The following is a 24,657-nucleotide window of genomic DNA, read 5'->3' on the forward strand; positions in this document are numbered from 1 at the left end:
ATAGTTAGTGTCAGAATTGCATTGTAGTATTGCAGAAGGGTTGGAAGATAAAACTGAGGAAATCTCCTAGCAGTAGAGCAAACAGACAAAGAGAAACAGAAAATAAAATATACGCAAATTATAAGATCAGTCCAGGAAGTCCAACATAAAAATAATATGACTTCCAGAAAAAGAAGTCAGAAAAATTGGAGAGAAAAATATGAAGTAAATAACTCAAGAAAATTTATCAGAATTAAAAGACAGTTTTAAAATTTATCGGAATTAAAAGACAGTTTTAAAATTTAAAGGGTCCACAAAAATGCCCAGCACAATGGAAGACAAGCACTAAGGTATATCAGTGTGACATTGTACATTAAAGGCAAAACAAAGAACCTAACAACTTCCAGAGAAGAAAAAAATTGAAGGTCACTTATAAGAGATCAGATATAAGAATGGCTTCAGGTTTCTCAAAAGTTAGGAACTAGAGGCAACGAAGCAATGCTTTCAAAATTATTAGGGATATTGCAGGATGAGTGCAGTGCCACAGATCTACAGAGCAAATAAGTCATGTTGGAGAAATTCAAAAGGATATTTCCCAGAAGATGAAATTGATAGAAGAGCCAATGTTCTCAATCTTTCAATCTTCACATATTAGGAGAAGATTTAGTCAGTTGGAGAACAGGTTATACATGAAGTAATGTTAAGTATATAGAAAATTAAGAAATTGAATAAACAAGCCAATTATCAGCTCCATTAAAAACAAACAGATGTGCAAGAAAGGAAAGGTAATCATAGCATGCTACATAACTCGACTGTGAATAGAATTTCCATAGTAATAATAATGTAAACACTGAATATGGACATAATCAAATTATGACATAAACTATACCGGGAGAGTGGTGAAATGGGAAGTTTGTGTTTGTGTGTGCATGGGAGTTGATGGTGATGACGAGCCAAACTCTCCTTTTCCATAGAATGCTTTAATCTGAAAATTATGTATTAGCTTTATAAGTATGTTATTTGGCTAAAGGAGTTCAAAGTAGTTGCCTTTGAGGAGTAGATAATGGGGGGAGGGGACACTGACAGCTGTGACAAATAACTATTTGTTTCTTTAAACTGCATATAAAGTAAAAATTTTAGAAAATAAAAACTACTTTTAAAAGAAAATTCAAATCAGATTATGTCACCAAATTGCTTAAAACTCCTAGTAGTTTACCATTACAATTAGAATAAAATCCTAACTCTTCCCCCATGACATATATGACTCATCATGATCTGAATCATGCCTAACTATCTTACTTCATCTCATACCACTCCCCTGCTCCACTAATATCTAGACTCTAGGCCCTGTGGTCTACTTTCTCTTCCTCAAACACAACAAACTTGTCTCCATCTCAGAGCCTTTGTGCTTGCTGTTCCCTCTGCCAGGAATCACTCTCCCCAGATCTTTGCATGGCTGGATCCTTCTTTTCATTCAGGACTCAGCTAAAACCTGCCCCTTTAGAGATGCCTTCCACAGTCAAACAAATCCAAACTGAGGGACAGTCTAAAAGTCAACTGACCTGGACTCTTCAAAAATGTCAATGTCATGAAAGAGAAATAAAAGCTGGGACTAGTCTACATTAAAGGAAACTAAAGAGACAAGAACAATTACATGCAATTTATGATTTGACTATTTCTATTTTTAAAAAGCTATACAAAGCATTATTGGGATGATTGGAGAAATTTTAATATATATTGTATATTAGATAATATTAATGTGTCATTGTTAAACTTCCTGAATATGGTAATTATATTGTGTATGTACAAGAATGTTTTTGTTCTTATGAGATATATGCTGAAATGCTTTTGGGTGGAGTGTCATCTTGTCTGCAACTAATTTTCAAATGATTCAAAGCAGAGACAGAGAGAGCGAGAGACACAGAGAGAAAGTTGATAGTTTATAGATATCAAGTAAATGTGACAAAATGTTGACAACTGGTGAATATTAATGAAGAATATATGTGTTCACTGTTTCATTCATGCAACTTTTCTGTAGAACTGAAAACTTACCAAATCAAAAGTTGGTGGAAAAAATCTCGAACTTTATTTAGCAGGTTTGTTGATAGTAGTATTGGTGAGGTAATTCCAAACTATTGATATTTTGCATATGTTATAGGATTAGGCAAATAAGTAAAAATATCGACCAAGGTAGCCCTCTAGGCACTTTCTACCACACCATCCTGTTTTGTTTTCTTCATCATATTTATCATCTCTAAAACATTTATTTTGTTTTTGTATTTGCTTGTCTGTTTAATGTCAGCCCCTATCCCATAAATGTTATTTGAGCAGAGATGGTGTCTGTCTAATTTACTTGCGAATCCCCAGGATTCAAACAAGTGCCTACTTAGCACATAATAAATGTTCAATAATTACTTGTAGAATGAATGAATGAATGAAGCAATCCCCAAAACCCTTGAGTAGAAACAATGGTCAGGCAGCTGCAATTTTGCCCCTAGGGCTAAGTTAAGGCTCTGAGGCTCAGTTGGGAAAGGGTCTAGTTATTGCAGAGACGTGTGAAGTTGAGAGAGGAAAAGGAGAGGGAACTCAGCCTCGTTCTGGCATTTGGAATGTGGTTAAAGGGAACAAAACCTACTCAAAGTAGGAGTGACCCCAAAGGTTACAACTACAGGATAGGGACTTAAAACTAAAAGGTGAATATGATGGGGACGTCCTGGAAATGACTTTTCAATGCTTTAATCTGCATCCAAGACAACTGAGTTATGTGCACCTTGTCCTTGCAAGTCACTTCAATTGTGTAAAGAATATATGTTACCAAATGTAAGGAAGATAGCTAGTGGGAAGCAGCCGCGTAGCACAGGGAATCAGCTCGGTGCTTTGTGACTGCCTGGAGGGGTAGGATAGGGAGGGTGGGAGGGAGGGTGATGTAAGAGGGAAGAGATATGGGAACATATGTATATGTATAGCTGATTCGCTTTGTTATAAAGCAGAAACTAACACACCATTGTAAAGCAATTATACTCCAATAAAGATGTAAAAAAAAAAAAGACTCTTGCCTGAAATTCCCTCTTCCCACAGAGCCAATGAATTGTGCATTTCGAGCTAATGCTCAAGAATAGAAGAAAACTGCAGGGGGAGAGAGAATGAGACACCTAAGAACGCAGTAGCTAATTCTTTGGAGGAAAGGAAAGCTCCCTTACTCCCCAAGTCTTTTCATCACAGCAGTTCTGCTTATTAATGTCTCCTTTTTTTTTTTTTTTTTTTTTGCAGGATCTCATTTCCCTGACCAGGGATTGAACCCGGGCCCATGGCAGTAAAAGCTCTGCATCCTAACCACTGGACAGCCAGGGAACTCCCCAGCTTCTCTTTTTCTTAATTTCCTTTCCCTACCTGTTTCTTCCTCCTCTATCATCCCTCCCCACCAGGCTGGTGCCAGAAAGAAGTGTTTGTGGACAGTGGTGGCGTAATAAATTAATTTTGTGTAGGGACAATCCTTACTAAAGGAATATTTTTTCATTTTTGGATAAAGACATACACACCACGAGGGTTCTAAGAATCTTTTCCAGTCTTTCTAAACACCATCACCTCAGGAATACTATCAGCTCTATGCTCTCCCTCACCCACATCCTACCCTCCCACACACCTGTGACCTGTCACACCAAATTGTACCACTACTTTCTCTATGACATTAGAGCAATCTGTTTTCTCTTATTACTCCAAGCTCAGTTTAGGTTCTTGGCAGTTCTGGACTGGATGGCTGTTTCTCATCAGCTTTTCCCCATATCTAAATCATAGTAAGTCAAAGCTTCTACAAAGATCCATTTTTCTTATCCTCCTTCAAATTGTCCTCGATCACTTAATATGTTTTCAGGTCCACAGCCATCCCACTCCTGCCTGCCTAAGAAGACTTTTCTCTCATCTCCTCCATTCTGCTGGTCATTCATCATCAGTTAGAATTTCAAATTAGGAATTCCATTAGCATGTTGAGTCCATTGAAGCCAAATGACACATTATGGACTGAATCCAAATGTATAGGCAGGTGGTTATGCAGGTCAGGCCAGCAGCCTTGGCAATGCAGACCCGAAACTAGAGGTTGCAACAAAAATCAAGAAAGAATCATAATTTCACAAATGACCCCAAATTAACTGGATGCCAGCTCAAGGGGAACAAAGCAGATTTGTACATGCTTCCAAAACTAAGTACACTGTCAAGGATAATTTTTTTTTACTAGTTAGTTTTACCATGTCACCCCTATACTCAATTTTCATTGGCTACCAATTACCTTTAAAATCAAATCTTCAAACCCTTCAGTCTGGCATTCAGTGCCTTTTACATCTTCCCTTCTTTCTACCACTTACTCTGCTCTAACCTCATCTCTCAACAATCCTTGGTCTGTTCCCCTACCTCAACCAGCCTGGCGTATTCTCACCACCAGGTTTCAGTTCTTGCTCCTCTCCTTTCCACTTCCTTCTTACTGATCCATATTACACTGCATCATTCAAGACCCACTTCAAGTATGCGCCCTTCCAAGAAGCTTTCCCTGATTCACTCACAGTGTCACTGATATTTTGTGCTAGAAAAGACTTTAAAGCTAGCTGATCAAGTTCAACTTTATCCTCCCCCCCATTTTTCAGATGAGAAAACTTGAGGCCCAAAGATATTAAATGATATGTATAAGGTCATGCTGTGAGTTTAATGGTAGAAACTTAATCTGAAGCCAGAGTTCCTGACTCCCTTTGCAATTTCCTTTCCATACTGTCACACTTTGTTCCCACTGTCACACCCCCCACACACAATACAAAGTGTGGTGTCATAATCATAAACTGATATCTGTGTTTGGATTGTTTTTCACCTGTATTTGTCTTATCTCAACCACCAAGTTCTAAAAACTCTTGAGGGAAGGGATAGTGTCTAATATTTCTGCCCCATCTTCTCTTTCCCCATGGCACCTAAGAGGGCTGTATACACCTCAGACTGGCAGTAAATGCATCTTAACTGTGGAGTGCTTCACTTCAAGAAAATATAAAAACAGAACCAATAAAAGAAGTATGCTCTGGGTGGATTATTATATAATATACATATTCAAAAGGTTCCTCTAAACAGGGACCTCCTATAGTAAGCTTGGTTACAGATCATTAACTACCATCCAGAGAAAGAGTGAGAGCTGAGAAATCTCAGGATAAAAATGTAAGAATCACTTCTCCTCTTACAGACTCGAGAAATAGAAAGGCATTAAGGTAGGCTTCCCACTTTGCCATGGAGAGGATTTATGCAGCCTCTGTCTCACAACCCCCAACTCAGCACTATGCTCTGGGAGTTGAGTGACACAAGTCCTAAATGTCTGTTCCACCACTAATTATCTCTGTGACCTAAGACATACCACTTAATCTCAAGGGACTTGTGTTTTCTCATCTGTAAAAGGTTAAGGGGTGGGGTTGTGGGATGGAAGTCCAGACTTGCTTCGCCTCACACATTTGTTGTGAGGCTCAAGTGAGATAATATATGTGAACGTACTTTAAAAAGCAAAAGCATTATATGAATACAAGGTATTAACTTTAAACTCCCAATCCTGGATCAATTAAATCCTAAGAGACTAGAGCAAGTGAAGGCTGATGGGTTTGCATGTTAATCCCATTGAAATTAATTGGCTGAATCCTCTACCTTCCTCAGTAAATGCTGTTCTTCATCCCATCTCTTTATTTTATTTAGTAGAGTATTATAAATGTTGCTATTTTGGCTTTGCACATTGCCAAGGTGGCAGAAGTGGGGGAGGTTGGCAGCTGCTAAGACTCAGGAGAGGCACTTATTTCTTCCCTAAAGGGAGGGTTTAGGAAAATGGAAGCTATTGGTCAAGGAAAAAAGGGCTTGCACTCTAGCTCTGCAGTGTCACACTCTCATTCAACAGTGAAAAGAAAATTTTTAAAAAGGAGGAATAAGAGCTTTAATTTTACCACATTTCTCGGGTTTTCTCTCCTTTGCCTCTCCAGAACTCCTAACATGCCTGAAATCAAGGATCTCTGTTCTGACTTGGATGGACTTTATTTTGAGTGGAATCAGGATAAATAAATGCTGGGGGTGGGTGTGAGATAGCACATTGCATGCTCAAAGATATGAGCCCACAGTACTGATCTATCCTTCATCCAGCGCGATTGGGCAACATATATAACATGACCAAAAGTCCCAGATTAGGGACCATGTCTGCCCCAGGACAGCCAGAATCATGTCCACACAAGCCTCTGTGGAGATGGTCATCATTCTTACTCTTACGTAGCTCTTGGCCCATATGTCAGTATTGTTCAACTAGAAAAGAGCCTCTTAGGAGATCATCAATCATCTAAAATATCAAATACTGTTTAAAAGCAATGCAGTAAAAAAAAAAAAAAAAGACACCCTAACCAGTAACCTGTAATGAATCATCTATTTAGCAGACATTTCTTTTTTTATTTTGTTTTTTGTGTGTGTGTGTTTTTGCGGTACGCGGGCCTCTCACTGTTGTGGCCCCTCCCGTTGTGGAGCACAGGCTCCGGAGGCACAGGCTCAGCGGCCATGGCTCACAGGCCCAGCCTCTCTGCGGCATGTGGGATCTTCCCGGACCGGGGCACGAACCCATGTCCCCTGCATCGGCAGGCGGACTCTCAACCACTGCGACACCAGGGAAGCCCGACATTTCTTTTTTTTGTTTTTTACATCTTTATTGGAGTATAATTGCTTTACAATGGTGTGTTAGTTTCTGCTTTATAACAAAGTGAATCAGTTATACATATACATATGTCCCCATATCTCTTCCCTCTTGTGTCTCCCTCCCTCCCACCCCCCCTATCCCACCCCTCTAGGCGGTCACAAAGCACTGAGCTTATCTCCCTGTGCTATGCGGCTGCTTCCCACTAGCTATCTATTTTACATTTGGTAGTGTATATATGTCCATGCCACTCTCTCACTTCGTCCCAACTTACCCTTCCCCCTACTCATGTCCTCAAGTCCATTCTCTATGTCTATCAGACATTTCTTGAATCCCTACTATGGCCTCAGCCCTGGGTTAGGTTTTGAAGAAAATACACAAGCATCCAAGTAAAGCTTCCTCTGTTAAGAGAATAGTAAACTATGGAGGAGAGGAAGGTATAGACAAGATATGGCAAAAGTGTCTCCCTAAGTCAGACACTAATCAGTGCATTCTAACCATCCTCCCCTTCCCCCCTCCCCCCGCCACACCATGGTCCATGCAAAGCATTATGTTCAACACTGGTCTGAGGAAAGAATAAAAAGCAAAACAAAATGTTGTTGTAACATAAGGCAATAAGGCAGCTTGTGATGTGCTGAGAATTTTTTAATTAAATTAATCATAATACAATCTAGCCAGTATATGTCTAGTAACCCACCCTAATGGAGCAAAAGCCAGACACAAAAAATTATTTTAACATTCACCCTCAAACTGATCTTGCAGAAAGAGTTTACATCATACATTTTGGACTCCTTGTGATTAAGTATAGAATTATAGACAAGAGTATCAATGAACATATATAAAGCAATAGCTCCAAGTTGTCCCCTGGTGGTGTCCTGCTTGATGACACCCGGTCTATGCCAAACCCCACTCCATCACTCTCTAACCCAAGAGGCCATTCTACTCAGTGACTCCTCTGCCTTCAGCCTTTCTAACTAATATGCCAGGGCTTAGTGAAAATAAGATTTAAATGTGAGATATTGGCCCCTTCTGAGGACAGAGATTTCACCAAAGTCTGAAAGCCTGAGAAGTGAGCTCCAAGCATAGGTTTACTGGCTGGTCAGACCTGGCATCTGTATGTTTCTGTCCTGAGCCCTTAGGATTAAAAGCAGCTTGGCTGCTTGAGTGTGGGATAGAAGAGGAGTGTGGGATAGAAGAGAGGAGAAAGACACCAAGGAGGATGAAGAAGATGAGCCGTTTGTGTGGGTCTACTGGAAGGAGACCTGCCATCAGTGAGGAACTTGATAGACAGGGTTCACCTCCCCTGGACTTCCCCAGCCCCAGAGGTTAAGGATGGTCCCGCACTAGCTTAGTAGCTGCCAACCAGTGTAACCCTTCTCCAGAAGAGTGGGCTTAAGCTGGGATGCTTTAGTGAGGATCTGGGAAACACAGGTATCAGAGATTATGATCTTTGGAGGGGGCTAGGTGAGACTGTCTTCAACGGTGTTATCTACTGCTGGGATGTGGTGTAGGGAACGGAAAAATGCTGCAGGTTCTAGAAAATTCCAGGTGGGTCACTGTCATTTGGCAGAAGAAGAGGGATTAGAGTAGGATATGGTCTGAGAGGAGAGGGTGAAAGGAGGGGCTGCAGAAGGAAGGCTGCCATCCACAACTGCAGCATTATGTGTGTCGGAGATAAATTCACTTGTCATATTTCAAATTAGGTTTATAGGTGCTCCGTCCCCCACCCCCACACAGCAGTGGCTCAACGGGTGGTTTTCTCAATTTTTAATTGAAATTTTGCAGTATATTGGCGTCTAAAGTCTAGGTCCGACTGAAGTGATGGTTTGTATGTATGTGAACGTGTACGTGACTAACAATCGAGAGAGCTGCTGAAGTCTCCCGATGTGGTGGGAAGGGTGTTGCGGCAGGGACCTGCCGTTCTCTTCGCAAGAGAATCTTCCATCCCTAATGTCAGAGTGCTTCCGAGGTATCAGGAGGTGAAAAAGGTGTGGGTGTTGCAGTGAATTTCCCTAGCCCAACACACACACACACACACACACACACACACACACACACACACACATATTAAGGAGTTCAGTAAAAAGTCTTCATGATGCCTGGGAAGTCCAGCTAAAGGCAAAAGGCAGTCTCCCATGGCGAAGGCGAGCCAGACAGACGCCCGGATCGCTGCGGAGACCCGCGCAGCCTCAGCTCCGGAGCGCGCAACCCAGCCGCCGCTACCCGGGCACTCTTGCCTGGCTCTCGGGGCTACATCAGCAGGCTGCGGAAAGCCAGGGCTGCCGCCCACCCTCACCATACACCTTTCCCGAAGCACCCCCAAACCCTGGACCCAACGGCAAGCCTCTCGGATCTGGCAAAGCTCAGAAATGCAAAAACTGCGGCGGGGGACAAATTTTACTTCAATCCAAAGGATTGAGCGCACACACACACACACACACACACACACACACGAATTTTACTTCAACCCAAAGGACTGAATACACACACACACACACACACACACACACACACAGAGAGAGAGAGAGATGCAACACCCCCAACCCCGCACCGCTTAATTTCTTTTCCCGGGTTAGAAAAAAGGATTACTTGCCCACAGAGGCTTGGAGATGAGGGGCAAGAGGTTGGTCCGAGGCTAGGATCACCTGCTGCTGAGGTGAGAGAGCAGACACAGGATGGAAGCTGTTCTGAGCAGCAGCTCACACTGAGTGGTTAGGGGGATTGCAAAGACCCTCAAGTTCGCCTCTAGCTTTTTTTTTTTTTTTTTTTTTGCATTCGCGTCACTAAAGGGTTAAACGCGGCCGGGCTTCAAACACTCCCCCCCCCAACGCCTCCCCACTCCCCCTCCCCTTTTTGCCCCCCCCCCCCACCCCGCGCGTCGCTAGGAGGTCATCAAGCGCTCTGTCCAGTCCGCGTTCGCAAGCCCCTCTGCTTCCCGCCCATCGGGCCCGTGGCTGCTTACGAAGAGGTGTGCGCTCACCGAGGGGCGTGTTCCAGCACTGGGAGACGCCGAGCGCCCCCGGGTTAGACCTCAGAGCGGAGCCAGCCATGGAGCGGGGCGGGGGAAAGTTTGGCACCCTGGAAGGGGTTGTCAAACTAGGGTGGGCGGGGCGCCCGAGGGTACTTTAGCCCTCCGAATTCAGGGTCGCCCGCTGCCCGGACCTGAGGCGGTGTGCGGCCATGGACCGCGGAGCTGCCGCGGCCCAGGGCACTGCCCCGCCTCAGGTTGGCGAGCAGCCCGCGGAGTCTCCAGAGCCGCCGCCGCCGTGGCCACCGCCGAAGCCGCCGCCGTCAGCGCCGGCGCGAGCTCCTCAGCTGCTCCACGCGCCTTCGCCGGCACCGGCACCGCAGTTCTGTCCAGAGCCTGCTCCAGAACCCGGTCCGGAGGCGATCCCAGAACCAGCCCCAGAACTAGACACACAAGCGATCTCAGAACCAGCCACGGAACCAGCCCCCGAGCCGGCCCCAGAACCAGCCACAGATCCGGCCCCTGAGCCGATCCCAGTACCAGCCGTAGAACCGGCCCCCGAGCCGGCCCCAGAACCAGCCACAGAACCAGCCACAGAGTCCTGCCCTGAGCCGGCTCAAGTGTCCTGTCCGGAGCCGAGCCCAGCACCACATCTATTGCAGTGTCCGGTGGTCGCTCCAGAGAAAGGTCTAAGGACCTCGCCATCGCCACGAACGCTAGTGCCAGTGCCGTTGTCCAATATAAAGGTAAGAAAAAGATCCCCTGGGGCGGGAGGGAAAGAACCCAGGCGAGGCCGGATGGCTATCCAGCTTGCGGGACTCTGGGCACCCTTAGCATCCCATTTGGTTGCCACCGACTAGCAAAGATGCTGGGAAAGATGCGGGGATGGGGGAGCCCAGGGGACTGGGAAGCGGTTGGGAGGCGGGAAGCAACATGTGGAAGTGAGAGTGGGCTGTTTGGGGCTAGAAACGGGGGTGATAGCACCGGTTGGGAGTCGGAGCAGTTTTCCTCATGAGGAGAAGTGACAGTGCGGTGAGCGCCTATATCTTGAAAAAGAAGAGGAAGCCCAGGGAGCGCAAGAGACCTAGAGAGGTGTTAGGGGCTGGCCCAAGGTACACAGGGACGGGATTGGGGAGGGGGTGGGCGGTGGGATACACCTCTTAGCCGCGGTCACTGCCGCAGAGGCCCAAGCTGCGGAACAGCAGCGTCTGTTTGGCCCCCTCCCTGCCATTGGGGAGGGGGTTCCTCAGCTGGGGCACAACTGGCAACGCTCCAGGGAGGGGCCCGGAGCCTCTGTTGGCTGCTGGGCGCTGGTACTCCGCGTGGGGATGAGGGGTTGGGCGGCGCCCACGCGCACTGCAGGGGAAGGGCAGGGTTCGCAGGGGAGGAGGGGGAGAGCATGCGTATGTCGAAGCCACCATTCCATCTCTCTGCAGGATTTCCCGGCAGGTAGGTGCAAACACGGTGATACAGTGATGGGCCGCGTCACAAACGGTCAACTGGCATCCCGCACTGGTGCCAGTTGGGATGGTACAGGAGCCCCAGTTTAGATACACGAAAATGAGTTGGTATTTGAGAGCATGTGAATGGGAACCCTCATCTCTTCCAGTCTTCAGAGACGACTTCTTAAACGTTGCACTTAGCCGGAAGAAGACCAGTGGAGAATCCTCGGGCACCCGCCCACGGGGGAGGGAGGAGGAAGAAGGTTTTCAGTCCGAAGGTTTTCGGACCCTGAAACCCCGAAACCCAGTTTTCAGTCCTTGCGTTGGACCCTGAAACCCCGAAACCCAGCTCTTCAGAAGGAGTCTTTCTTACTTTCTCTGTACTCCCCCTACTCTTCGTTTTTCCTAAACTTTGTTCCACAAGATTGTGAAAATCATAATAATGCATACATACACCTTCATTTAGCTTCCCCGCAGAGAAAAACAACAAAACACGGAAACAACACATCACACCAACGATGCCCGTCCATCCTGCTGCTTAGCAGGGCATAGGAACACGGCTCAGAATCCTTCTGCTCTGGACTGTACACTTGTAGAATGTAGGGGAAGGGGGTAGGGGTTGGCATCTCTAAATGGAAATGGAAGGGCTGGTTGCTTCCTGAGTTATGACTAGGGAGGCTTGAATTTGCAAAATAACTGAAATGATAAACGACTGAGAAAGAGGAACTCTAAAGGGAAAAGTTTCACAGGGAAAAAAGGGTGCAGAGGTTTCAAAAGAAATAAAATAGAACTGTAGGGAACTAATATATATATATTTTAATCCAACAACTCCGGTCTCACCAAATGGTGGATCTCCACACGCACACACACACACACACACACACACACACACACACACACACCCTTCCTGCATCAGAGCAGCCCTTCCCTTCAGTGATCTCAAGAAGGGAAAGGGCGGGGCAGCTAGACCTGGGAGGTCACCCTAACCAGGTGCTTGCTCTTGTCTTTTTGGAAGAGTTTGCATAAAGCTGGTGAGAGGGAGACCAATAAGGACCACCTAACTTGTGGCCTTCTTAAGTGACATTCCATGAACGTGACTGAGAAACTGACATCTGAGGGCTTAATTACCAGGATAGTCAGTGAATGTATGGCCTCTTTGGCCTCTGGAAGACTGACTGGAGGTCGGGAGCTCCAGGGATGAGCCCTGTGACAGTGGGAAAGCATCTCCCAGCAACTTGACAAGAAAATTTCTATTGCCAGACAGATAAGGAGGATCAAGGTAAGGGGAAGCAGGTTAGCTTCCTCTACATAGTATCCATTCAGGCGTGCTGGCCAACTGACCCACGGGCACTTGGCAGCCCTGGCAGGGGACCAGGACCACCTCCCCCAGTTTCATTTTGCCAAGTAGAGCTGGTCTTTTGTTCAGTCACTTATCTTGCAGAGTGGGCTTCAAAAGGGCCATATAAATGAACCCTAGAGGATTTTGAAGGATGCAAAGATCTGGGTAAATGCTAAAATTCCTGGGAGGAACCCTTCTCCAACACTTGAGGTGTTGCTATGCTATTGCTTTCTGATGCAGATGAGAACATCTGATCTTCAGTGATAGGACCATTCTCTGCTGCATTCTCCTCAGGCAAATAGCACCCATAGCCAGCTGACTTGCATCTTAACATTCAAGGCAAACAGGTTGCCATCTTAGCTAGGGTTGCATTATTCTCAGACACTGCCTCCTTGAGGCAAGCTTAGGGAATGACATACGTGTGTGTGTGTGTGTGTGTGTGTGTGTGTACACACACAGAGAGAATCTTAGAGCTCAAAACTAAATATAGCTCTCATCATACAATGAAATCCTACGTGGTAAGACACAGTCAGTACCAGTAGCATGAAACTAGCCTGATAAGTCAAAGGATAAAATGAGCAAAACAAAGGGTTTGAATGTGACTACAGATTTCTCCCAGATAACTTTGCTGACCAATACTGCAGTAAAAAACCCAACATCTTCCAGTGTGTGGTCTGCTCTCTTTGGGGGTTTCACAACCTGCTGGTTGCAAATCTATGACAAGCATGAGGGTAGGGACTGAGAAAAGGGGGCTCATGTTTTCTTTCTGAATGCCTACTTGGATAACAGTCTGTGAACCAAACCTGTCTATTTCCTTCCTTTCTGAAATGGTTTAATTTCCAGGAAATGAGCCGTGGTCTCCCACCTGGTGGCAACAAGTGTAAGTAAAGATGTGTGAATTGGTTCTTTAACAATGCTATAACTCTCTTTGGGGGTGGGGGTTTACATGTAGACCATATTTGCTTCCCTTCACTCAGCTGTGGTTGAAGAAAGACAGTTTATATTTTTATTCATTGGGTTTTGACCAGCTATGAAATTATAATCACATCATACAGGTGATTAATGAAGTACACTTTTATGGCTTTTATTTCTGGGTTAGAGAGGGGTCTCTGTATCTCTCACTCCTAATGACTACACAGCAATTACTATTACATCCCAAACTATAACAGAACAGTTTCCTGGTATTTTTTGCACACATTTTCTTGCAAAGTAGCAAGCATTTGCTTATATGACATCTGGTAATTCTTGCCTGAATGCTTCATATCTTACCTACGTCTGAGCTTCTCAAAGGTAGATACTGTCTCTCCTTCCCAGTGCCTAATATAATTCAGCCCTCCCTATTTTTGCTCAATACACTTGCTGAAGCTTGAAACCTAGCAATTCCATTTTCAACAATGACGTAGAGACTGCTGCTGTGAATGAATTTAAAAAGGCATTCTCACTCGTTTCAGAGTGAGAAGTAAATGCTTATTTAAATAGCCTGGAATATATAGCCCTTAGGAAATGCAGTCAATCTCTCCATTTTCAGAATGGATGTTAGAACCATAATTAAGAAGAAAATTACTAACAATTAAAAAAAAATGATTTGGAAAGTGTCCTTATCCCCTGCAGTCCCGGCAGCAGCAGACTAATGATGATGTTGTTGGTTTCAGGGGTAATAAATTTTTTTCCTAAGTGAACAGAATATCTGCAGTGACTGTAAACAACTTCAGGATGTAGTTCTAATGTTTAACCTGTTGAAGGTCAGGATGAAATTACTTTCTTTCCTCATAGGTTCTTTCTCCCCTCCTTGCCAGGTTTTGATGATACCATCTGATTTATTTGGTATATTCTGAGAGCTCCTGAGCATTTGCTGCAGGATGTTTTAGAAACGATAATGAGATATTTGTCCAGTGGTCTTTCTTTTCTGAGAATACAGTTCTTTTATGTTTATTAAAATCTCCAACTGGGGCTTCTGCAGATCTGCAGCCCAAAAGGCAAGGCTGAGCCATCAGTTACCCAAAGTGCTTCCAAGAAAAGGGGAAAAATCCATAGAGGCCAGGAAAGCATTCAGGGGCCTTATAATAAGGATTATATAATCCCTACTGCTAGTATGGCACTTTACAGTTTGCAGAATGCTTTCCTCTGCATTATTAACTCTTTTATTCCCCTGAAGAAGGCAGCAGGGTGGGAAAGAGCAAAAATAGAACTTGACACCTAATAGGATATAACTATTAATTTATCTATTATGGATTTTAAAAAATATCCAACATATGGCTTTCTGTGACATGTAGGATACTCATTTGTCTAAGAACAATCTTTTAGCTGACATTCCATCAGCCTTGATTTTTTTCCAAAGCAGTGATTGCTTTTCCCTGTCTGATACTCCCAGAGGAGGCCATCATAGAACAGGAGCCTGAGACGGAAGAAGAAGAGGCACAAGACCCTGAACCTATTACTCCCAAAGAAGACCTTTTTTTTTTTGGAAAGAAAATAAATAGAAATTCTGCTAGGGATACAGTTCCCAACCTTTCCAAAGCCCGCCGACTGTAATTCTCTCAGTGGAAAAATAAAAACTTAAAGCATTTAAAAAGGAAAGCAGCCATTCCTAAAGGGAGATGCCCCCACCCTCACCAAAGCAAATAAACCTTATTCTCAAAATAGAAAAACAAATTTACAAATTTTTTAAAAAAGAAAGGGACAGTGACCCCAGATAATGAAACTTATACCTCCCCTGAAAATTATTTTAAGAAAAAAAAAGAAATTCTAAAGGGAGGAGCTCCTTGCCCTTTCCAAAGCCCATGAAACATATCCCCAAGAGAAAAATTTTTAATGAAAAGGATGAGAAATCATCTCAAGGTAAACAGTATTTTTAACCCTAAAATTTTCTTGAAATTTATAAACTTTATTTGCACCTCATGGCCCATGCCCAATCTCTCACAAAAATTATGGGGGCAAAAATAAGTCTCCCAAATGTTCACCAATCTCACCAAAGCTCCCTACAGTTATTTCTTCCAATTATACGAAATGTCCAAAATAGGCAAATCCTTAGAGACAGAAAGTAGATTAGTGGTTGCCAGGAGGTGAAGGAAGGGGGGAGGGGAAGTGTGGGTGATAGCTAAAGGGTACAGGGTTTCTTTGGGAGATGATAAAAATGTTCTGAAATTAGACAGTGGTGATGTTTGCACGACTTGTGAATACACTAAAACCCACTGACTTGTATGCTGTAAAATGGTGAATTTTATGTTATGCAAATTAGATCTCAATTTAAAAAATAAGTAAAGATCGTTCATCCAACTATATGATAATGAACCTACTACCTTCCCACAAATAAGCAAACAAAACAAATGAATAAATAAGGAAAAAAAGAAATTTTAAAAGAGGGGATCCTCTTAAGGACCTCCAACCTCACCAAGAAAAATAACTTTTATTCACCCCCAATTTTTTTTTCTTTTGAGAAAAACAAACAAAAAAGGAAATCTCTTCAAGAGCAGATACTTTCAAAATCATCAAAATCGATGAAACTTACTAATCCCTCCACCCAGATACACACAAACATTTTAACTTAACAAAAAGAATGAAATATTAAAGGTTAGGGTCCCTAATCTTACCAAATCTCCTGAATTTTTAATTCCCATAAAAGGAAAAAAAAGGAACAAAAGAAATAAATCCCCCCAAAGGGAGATGCCCCATCCTCACCAAAGCACATGAATATTATTTCAATTTCTTTATTGAAATATTTTACAATTTCTTTAAGATTTAAAAGAAAATTAATGAAGGAAGGATGTGTATATTGGTGGAGGGGATAATACCAATGAAACGAAAACAAAATCCTCTTAAAAAGAAGTGCTCCAACCTCACAAAGACACATGAACTTTTCTGTTCAAACACAACGAAGACAAATGCAGAAAAGAAGAAAAAAATAAAAGGAAATCCCTCTAATGAGAGGTGACCTGAATTCATCCAAACCCAAAAGCTTTATTTTTAATATAGGAAAATTTTAACTTGGAAGAGAAAGGTAGGAGAGAAACAGAAACAAAACCAAGAAAACCCTCTTAAGGAAAGATGTCCCCAGTCTCCACAAAGCTCCCTTTTCTCAAAACAAGTACATACATTTAGAATTAGAGGGGAAAGAAGGAAGAAAATGAATATATTTTAAAAGAGAAACCTCCTTTTTAGGGAATGAAGAAGCCCCCAAACTCACCAAGTCCCTGAACATTTTTTCTCCAAGAAAAAAGAGAGAGAGAGAGAAACAAAGAGGGAGGTGAGAGAAGAGGAGGAGGAAAGGGAGAGAAAGGAAGGGAGGAAAAAAAGGGGGTAGAATGGGAGGAAGGGATGGAAGAGGAGGAAGAAGAAAGTTAATTAAGGGATAATTTTTAAAAAGAAATTCTCAGGGAAGATGAACCAATGAAAATAATGAATGTTATTGAAAATAATGAATGTTATTCCTGATAATCAATGCATTCCACCCCCCATAAAAAGGAGAAAAACCCACAAAATTTCCTAAAGCTTCTTCAAAGGGAGATGCACCCAATCTCACCCAAACCCAGGTGCCTTATCTGTCTTCCAGCCTTCAAATATTTATTTTTTTAATAAAAGGAAAGGAAAAGAAATCCTTTCAAAGAGAGATGTTCCCAATCTTATTTCTTCCAAATAATTTATTTTAAAGAAAAGGAAAGAAAAATCCTCCTAAGAAGGGCTCCCCAACCTCATTAAAGCCAGTGGCCTTTATTGCTCCTCTCCACAAAACCTAGTTTTCAAAAAATGAAAATCCTCCAAACCTGAAGACAGATGCTCCCTCAACCCTACCAAAAACAATGAACCTTTTCCCCAGAGATGATTTTTAAAGAAAAATACTTCCATCATACGAGATACCTTCAACTTCACTAAAATCAATAGACCTTATTCCTCTCCACACACAAAAGGAAAAAAAGAAAAAGAGAAATTTAACAGGAAAAGAAGAGAAACCCTCCTAAGGCAAGTTGGCCATAATCTCACCAACACCATTGAACTTTATTCCCCTAAAATTTTTTTTAAAGAAAGAGCCAAAAAGAGAAAAAAAAAGGCCTGTCTTTTAAGAAAAAGTATCCTCTCCACCCATCCCACTCTAAAGACTAGAAAGTGTTATACAAAGAAAAGGTAATATCATTCGAGAAAAGTACCAGTGAACCTTAAATTCAGCACGTGAGGCTGAAGGGTAGTCAATGGTTAATCCCAGGCTGGCTTCCCTCTGCCTCCAGCCCATTTCTGGTTACCTTTCCAATCTGTCATTCAGGCTGTACACTCAGTAAAGGAAAACCCTGTCCATGGAAAACAGAATTAAGAAGGCAAAGCTTCTGAGGATAAATCATATACCTCTTTTCCAAACCAAACAGAAATGATTTGGGAATTAGCTGCATCATCATTCTGCTCTAATACTATAGAAACTCAAGAGTTGATGATAAACTTTAAAGCAATGACACGCTTACTATTAATTTTCAAATTAGATAAACACCCCTACCTAGCACAGAAGGAGCTTAGCCAATTCAATAATGGGGTTCTGACAGTGGTTTAATCATGTGCTCACTTAAATGTCTGTTCTCATAGAGCGATAAAGGGCTTCACTCACAAATACATACAATTTGCAAGTCAGATTTATAAGCAGAGAATAAGACTCAATGTTTTCCAAAATTTTTAATTCATTTACTTATTTAAAAATTAAAGTGAAGGACCTACTGTATAGCACAGGGAACTATATTCAATATCTTGTAATAACCTATAATGAAAAATAATATGAAAAGGATATGTGTGTATATATATATATATAATATATAACTGAATCACTTTGCTGTACACCTGAAACTAACACAACATTGTAAACTAACTGTACTTCAATTTTAAAAATGGTTAAAATATTTTAAAAATTAAATTGAGTACCTGCTCTATGTCCTACATGCTTAGCACTGAGGAATCCACGGTGGGCAAAATCACATAGATGAGATTTCCTTTAAGAAGCAATGGTAAATGAGGGACCCAATTACCAAAACAGATGTACAGGGAGTGATTATTTGTTTTACCAGATGTACTTTACCAAGGTATTCACTCAGTCAATTCTCTCAGCATACCTCTTCTTAAACAAAAATGTAATGTAATAAAATAATGGAATATATGCTAATTTCAGAGAACGTGGAAAATCATGAAAGCTTCCAGAAAGTAAATAAAAATTATGTAGCACCCTGCCATTCAAGGGATAATTACTGTTAATATTTTGATATATTTTTTCCATTTATTTTCTCTGAATATATGCTTATAGTCTACAATAGTAAGACTTTAGGGAATGTGCAATTATGTCTCAGGCTTCCCCCGTCCCAGTCACCTTTCCCACTTAATTATTAGATTACGTACATTGTTCTACATTATATTTAGGAAACACTCATTAATTTTAGCTTAAAGTGTATCTACCTGTATGATCTGCTTGATAAACATGTGCTTGAAACATAACTGTTCAGGGATGTATTTGCAGTGTAAAGCAATGAGAGTATACATTTTATGTAGATACAATTGTTGTATCTACACAAACAAATGTCCCATATATAAATAGTTGACTGAGCTCACGTTTACTAACAGCACTTTCTTGGTCATCTAGATTTCATTTGTCCAGCTAGCTTTTGTGACTTGTGTTTCGAGGAGACCCAGAACAAAATCCACCTTCTTCCTACTGTTAAATTCCCAAAAGGAAAATCTAAATTTCTGAGACTCTATTGGGTCACTTTTAGCCATATGCAAAGATGTACTGATGGTTTTGTCTCTTTAACACAAACTCACAGCATCGTGCTCTTCTGGGTGCCTCCTACCCAGAAGGGAAATACGTATGTGTGAGGACATTAACAACAATTATTAGGAGAAAGACTATTCAATTCATCCAGCTTTCATTAACCAAATGTGGTAGAAAATTGAGAGAGTTAATAAACTGTATACAATCCAACCAGGGTTGAATCAGTAATTTAAAAGGCGAGTGTAATGCACTTCTTTTAAGATCAGAATCTTCAGCCTTGTCTGCAGCACTTAGAGATTTTCATCTTCCAAAGCATTACAGGCATTTGCTGTTTAAGCCTTTTGCTTTTAAAGAGCCTTATAAAAGAGATATTGGCCCCTGAGAGCAAGGATTCCCGTTGCCTTTTTTCCCTCCCAGCAGCACAGGGCGAGGCATGTGATACTGTGGGATTCTGAGAGATAGGCATGATGCTCCCACCCAGAGTTTTGTCAGTTCTTCTGAAAGGAGAGGTGATGGGCATGGGGACTGAGCCTGGCCCCTGCCTACAAGAGTAGGAGAGGGCTGGAATCACTGCTTGCAGGGCTCAAGTAAGAACATCCAGAATCCTGAATGTTCATTCATTTGCTTTCTCCTGCAGCTAATATCCCTTCTGGGATTTTGCAGCGTGAGGCAGGAAATGAAAGGTACCTGCTGAGTAAAATTTGTTAATCTCCTTGGCTGTGAGTACAGATACTTGAAACCAGGAAAATTTTCATTAAGCCCAGGCTTTGTCAGTTGAGTCCCCATTCTCCTGAAGTGGCTCCAGCATGACAGCACCATCCTCCAAACCCCAACTCTAACAGTAGTCTCTGCATCTCATTTTAGAATTACCTTGATTGTTAACTTTCCCTTAATAAGTGTCATTTGCATCTATTACTACCTTTAACATATTATTTCATGGTTTACTTACATCACTGTACATCTCCCTTTCAGTATAAAAGGAAAATGTGATGTAGCTTTACTAAAACAGCTAAGCATAAACAGCAGAGAGGCTACAAAACAAGATTACTGATTTCAGAAAATTAACAAGTTAGTGCCCTTCTCACTAACCTCAATTAATGCTTACTGTGACAATTTCCCTCCTGCCAGGCTTGAGTAGAACATAACTTTTCTCTTACCCATAATTTGGATATTGTTGTCACTTTCTCCCTCACTTTAATTGGTTTGACTGTTAAGACTAATTAAAATGATAATTTTGGTGTTTGCTGTGGTCTCCTTTGCTTTAATGTACTCAACTGGGTGACAAGACCTCCAGGGCAGTTTTGTTTGTTTTTGGCTTCACTTTGGTTTCACATGGAATCAAAGCACCCCCTCAGTGGCTCTCTTCATGGTTTTCCTATTATATTGCTTCTCACTAGTGAGTCCTCTGTCTAGAAGTTCTTGGAAAAGCTTTATTTTGTCTTTCCATCATCCCTCATCAGAACTAAACTTTTAAAAGTTTTTAAAAAAGATGAAAAAGTCTTTCCTTCTAATGGTGCAAAACAAAGATAGACATTCCCAGGCAGCTTGAAAGCCTGCTTTTTATTTATTTTTTTTTTTTTGGTTTGTATCCACTATAGTATAAGCATCATTGTGAACTACACATATCTGCTAATTAATTCATTAAATGTTAATAATTAGGCATTGGTGTTTTAAATGCTTTACAATATGATACATATTTGGAGGACTGTTACAGAAGTATTTTAGAGTGTTTTACTGGTATTTGAGGAAACTGGTTGGGGGTTTGGAAGAAGCAATGGGAAGGCATTATTACTTTTTCAATTGAGAAGAATGGAATAAAGTTGCCCACTATCTGAAATTCACTATCCAGCGTTTTCGGGGATGGACTAGATTCAGATATGAGGGATTACCTGATAGCAAATTCACGTTGACATAAGAAATTTAGGGGAAAGAATGAAGTTGTCTGAGGTAAGTGGGAACAATATATCTTCCTCAAACCTAGAGAAAAGTGGAATTAAATTAAATTAAGCAATGACAGTGAAAAGTATCAGACAGAGGTGCAGCTATGCCTGATTTGGGCAGGTTAGGCCAGGGCCTACAGACAGGAGAGTGAGGTATATGGACTTAGAAAAAAGGCGACTTTGATAAAATTGTAGAGTACAGATTGAAATCTTGTGGAAAATAAAGTAGATTGGGGAAAGTCCTATTGAAACTTTGAAGGCAACCTGCAAAATTGTGTATATCATCTGATTGATGAGGTATAACCATCGGAGGGCTGTTGATTAGTAAAATAATGACTGAAGCAGAGGGTTGGCTGATGGGGCATATAATTAAACACTACAAAACTTTCAATTTCCTTGTATACCAAATTCCAGACTGTCCTGAAAGGGACCTTTGGAGATCAGCTAGTCCAGTGTTTTAAAAACCTTTTCAGCCATAGAATCTTTTTATGTTTTTCTCAATGAAATCAAGTGAAAGCCTACAAGAAGTATTTCATTAGTCCTCCTCTATGCTAGTTTGGGTTTGTAACTGACATGCCTTCCCAGCTCTTTATTTTAAGCTAATAGGAAAGTGAGTTTGTACTCCCTGTTTATTACTGGCTTCTTAGCAAGGATGCTGGTGAGGTAGGAATACACTGTATAGTAAAAAAGAAACAAGTCAGAGTTTAACATTTGGCCTAAAATATTCCAGAAAGTAGATAATACTGTCCTGGAAACATGTCATTTTAGAGTTCCTCCCTCCTCACTCACCCTAGGAATGTATTACAACTATCTTATAAAGTGGGTTGTCATAATGTACGCTGTCTTTGCTTGTAGGAACATTTTTATTATTGGGGATTGTGTTCCTGACCAAGGACACCACACCAAGTAAATTGTAGATATAACTAAAAATATGTAATAAAAGCTAATATATAACTGTAAGCTTCTGTAATAATTTAAAACAGCAAAATTGTTCCAACACCTATAAAATGGGCATAAATGTACCATACACACTGATTTTGTAAGGGACCCCAGTGTACTATAAAATGTACATGCAGCACATAAAAGAGCCAATTCTACATAAATTTAATCTATTGTTATTATTTACTTAGAATTTGCACTCTGCCCGCATCCAAAAAGGATATAAAGTATCCTACAAAATTAAACACATATAAAATAGGACAATTAAGCACAAATAAAAACAGAACAAAACCAATTCAAAGCAGTGGTGAATGAGACTTTAATATATGCTAGTTGTAATAAACCCTAATGACACATTTAATTAGCAGTACTTTTGTTTGCTGCCTTTGGTGGTAGAAAAACTTTGGGGAATGATTTGAATGACTCAGGCCTCTTAAAGTTGGTATCTGAGGAAGTCTGAGCTAATGCCTCATTTTTATGCAATACATCTTCCTGTAGCAAGCTGCAGCAACCACAGAACGAAGAACTAAATGTTGCCAGGATTGTGGTAGAGGTGTTAATTAGTTGTCCTAATTAACATAGGTTTGGGTTGTTTTGGTGTGCCTGAATTTTTCTAATATTCTAATGCATGTATGCAACTGTGAGGCATATGAGTATTGGACCTTCTCAAATAAAATTCTATTTCAAATAAAATTTATTTCTGAAATAAGTCCAAATGGTACCTTGCAGCCAGACATTCAATAGTTTGGACTCTTTCTTGGATTGGGAGTTACTTCAGATTGATTCTAGGCCTGATTCCACTTTACATAGCTGTGTAATGTGGGGTAAATTGCTTAATCTTTCCATGGCTTAGCTTTTGTGTCTCTTAAATTAAGCCAATAATGTGCAGCTGACTCAGCTCAGCTCAGCAGTCTCCTCCAGCAAGTCTTCACTGTTATCCCATCTAGGCTGGGTGCCCTTCTTCTGGGCTCCCTACCACCCTGTACAAACTTCTGCTTCTCATTTGCTTCTCATAAACTGAGATTATCAACTTGAATATCCCATTAGGGCTATAAGGATAAAGCTCTTAGGGCCTAACATACTGCCTGCCACTCAATACATGGTGTCTGAACTACTTTATGAAAATGCCATAAAGGCTGAATGAGAAATTAGATTTTAAACATATATTTTAAAAATAAGAAATATGCAAATGCTAGCTTATTTTAGTATCGTTTGTATATATGCCATGATATTTGCTATCATCACTTTCTATCTTTAGGTATGTAGGTAAGTTTTAATATATTCACCCCTCAAAAAATGGACTTAACAACTCAGGTGCATTGCCAGTAGGTGATTGTAGGCAGGGCTACCTCATCTCCTCCCAGAGGGCTGTAGTTTTTTCTAACTCAGACAGAGGGACCCTACACATTAGTAGCAGCCGTGTATTGATCATGTGGATTTGAATTACTAGTCTTTGGTTATATGCATAGTTAATCTTGACAAAAATGAGAATGATGAGTTATCTAGTCAGTTCTTTTAAAAAAACAAAATGCAAATTTATTAAAACACTCAAGTATAGCAACACTAAAGAATATTATACTTAATTATAGTATATAGAGAGCAGGGTTAAACACATAACTAGGTACCAGTTGGTAGTCTTATCACTAATCTTAACTGTTAATTAGGATTTAATCTATTTATGGTATTCTTTTAACCATAATTGAAAAGCTCCTGACTCATTGCCTTGGTGTTAAATTTCTCCTGTATCTGACACTTGAATTTGGAGCTAGGTGTCAATATGACTATTCTGAGGTTCTCCCTTTCTTGTGAGGAATAAAAAGCAACAACTAAGCTTTGATGTCCCCTTGGCAGTCCAAGTTTTATCCAAAATAGCTTTCTACTAGTTACAGGAAAAGCCTTAATTTGTTTCACCAATGCCTGAGCACCCTGACCTTGAAAATGGTCTGATCAAGAAAGTGAATACAGAGTCTCTACTTAGACAGCAGGAAACCCTAATGACCATCTTGTTTCCAATCAGAAGGAACTTTTTCATTAAAGGAGGTAGAAAACTTCTACCCTTTCTAGAATAGCTACTGGGCAGGATCACCACATAAAGTTGTACAGGTTGTACACTATGTGAGGCTGCCATGACTAAGGGGAACACCTTTCACAAAGTAGACATCATATAGATGGATATAGATATAGATATAGATAGATATTTATTCTAAACAGTTTTCCTGAAGATGGCAGTCAAGTGCCTCATGCTAACAAAATCAGTTGACCCCTGAACAACTCTGAGGTTAAGGGCACCAACCTTCCACGCAGTCGAAAATCCTCATATAATTTATAGTTGGCCCTCCATATCCGGGCTTCCTCCTTATATGCACTTCCTCCATATCCAAGGTTCCGCATCTGTGGATTCAACCAACCACAAATCGTGTAGTACTGTACTATTTACTATTGAAAAAATTTCCACGTGTAAGTGGACCTGCACAGTCAAACCCATGTTGTTCAAGAGTCAACTGTATTATGACAATTTTCTGACAAATGGAACTAAAATATTTTTAGCAAATGGTGCCTTTTCCTGATGTGCCTTATGGGCTGATCCTGATACTAATTCTTTACATTTAAATACAATGGCTCTCTTTGTAACTCCCTA

At 41.3% G+C, this 24,657-nt stretch overlaps 1 protein-coding gene across 1 annotated transcript in view; it reads left to right on the top strand.

The window, feature by feature from the left end:
• The first annotated feature begins 9,838 nt into the window (after positions 1-9,838).
• Positions 9,839-24,657, top strand: part of DGKK (diacylglycerol kinase kappa) — a 153,223-nt gene continuing 138,404 nt past the window's right edge. The window contains exon 1 of the mRNA XM_033849703.2: positions 9,839-10,372. Within this exon, the coding sequence (XP_033705594.1) occupies positions 9,839-10,372 (534 nt within the window). The remainder of the gene's footprint in view (positions 10,373-24,657) is intronic.

This window comes from Tursiops truncatus, chromosome X (genome assembly GCF_011762595.2).
Source record: "Tursiops truncatus isolate mTurTru1 chromosome X, mTurTru1.mat.Y, whole genome shotgun sequence".
Taxonomy (NCBI): Eukaryota; Metazoa; Chordata; class Mammalia; order Artiodactyla; family Delphinidae; genus Tursiops; species Tursiops truncatus.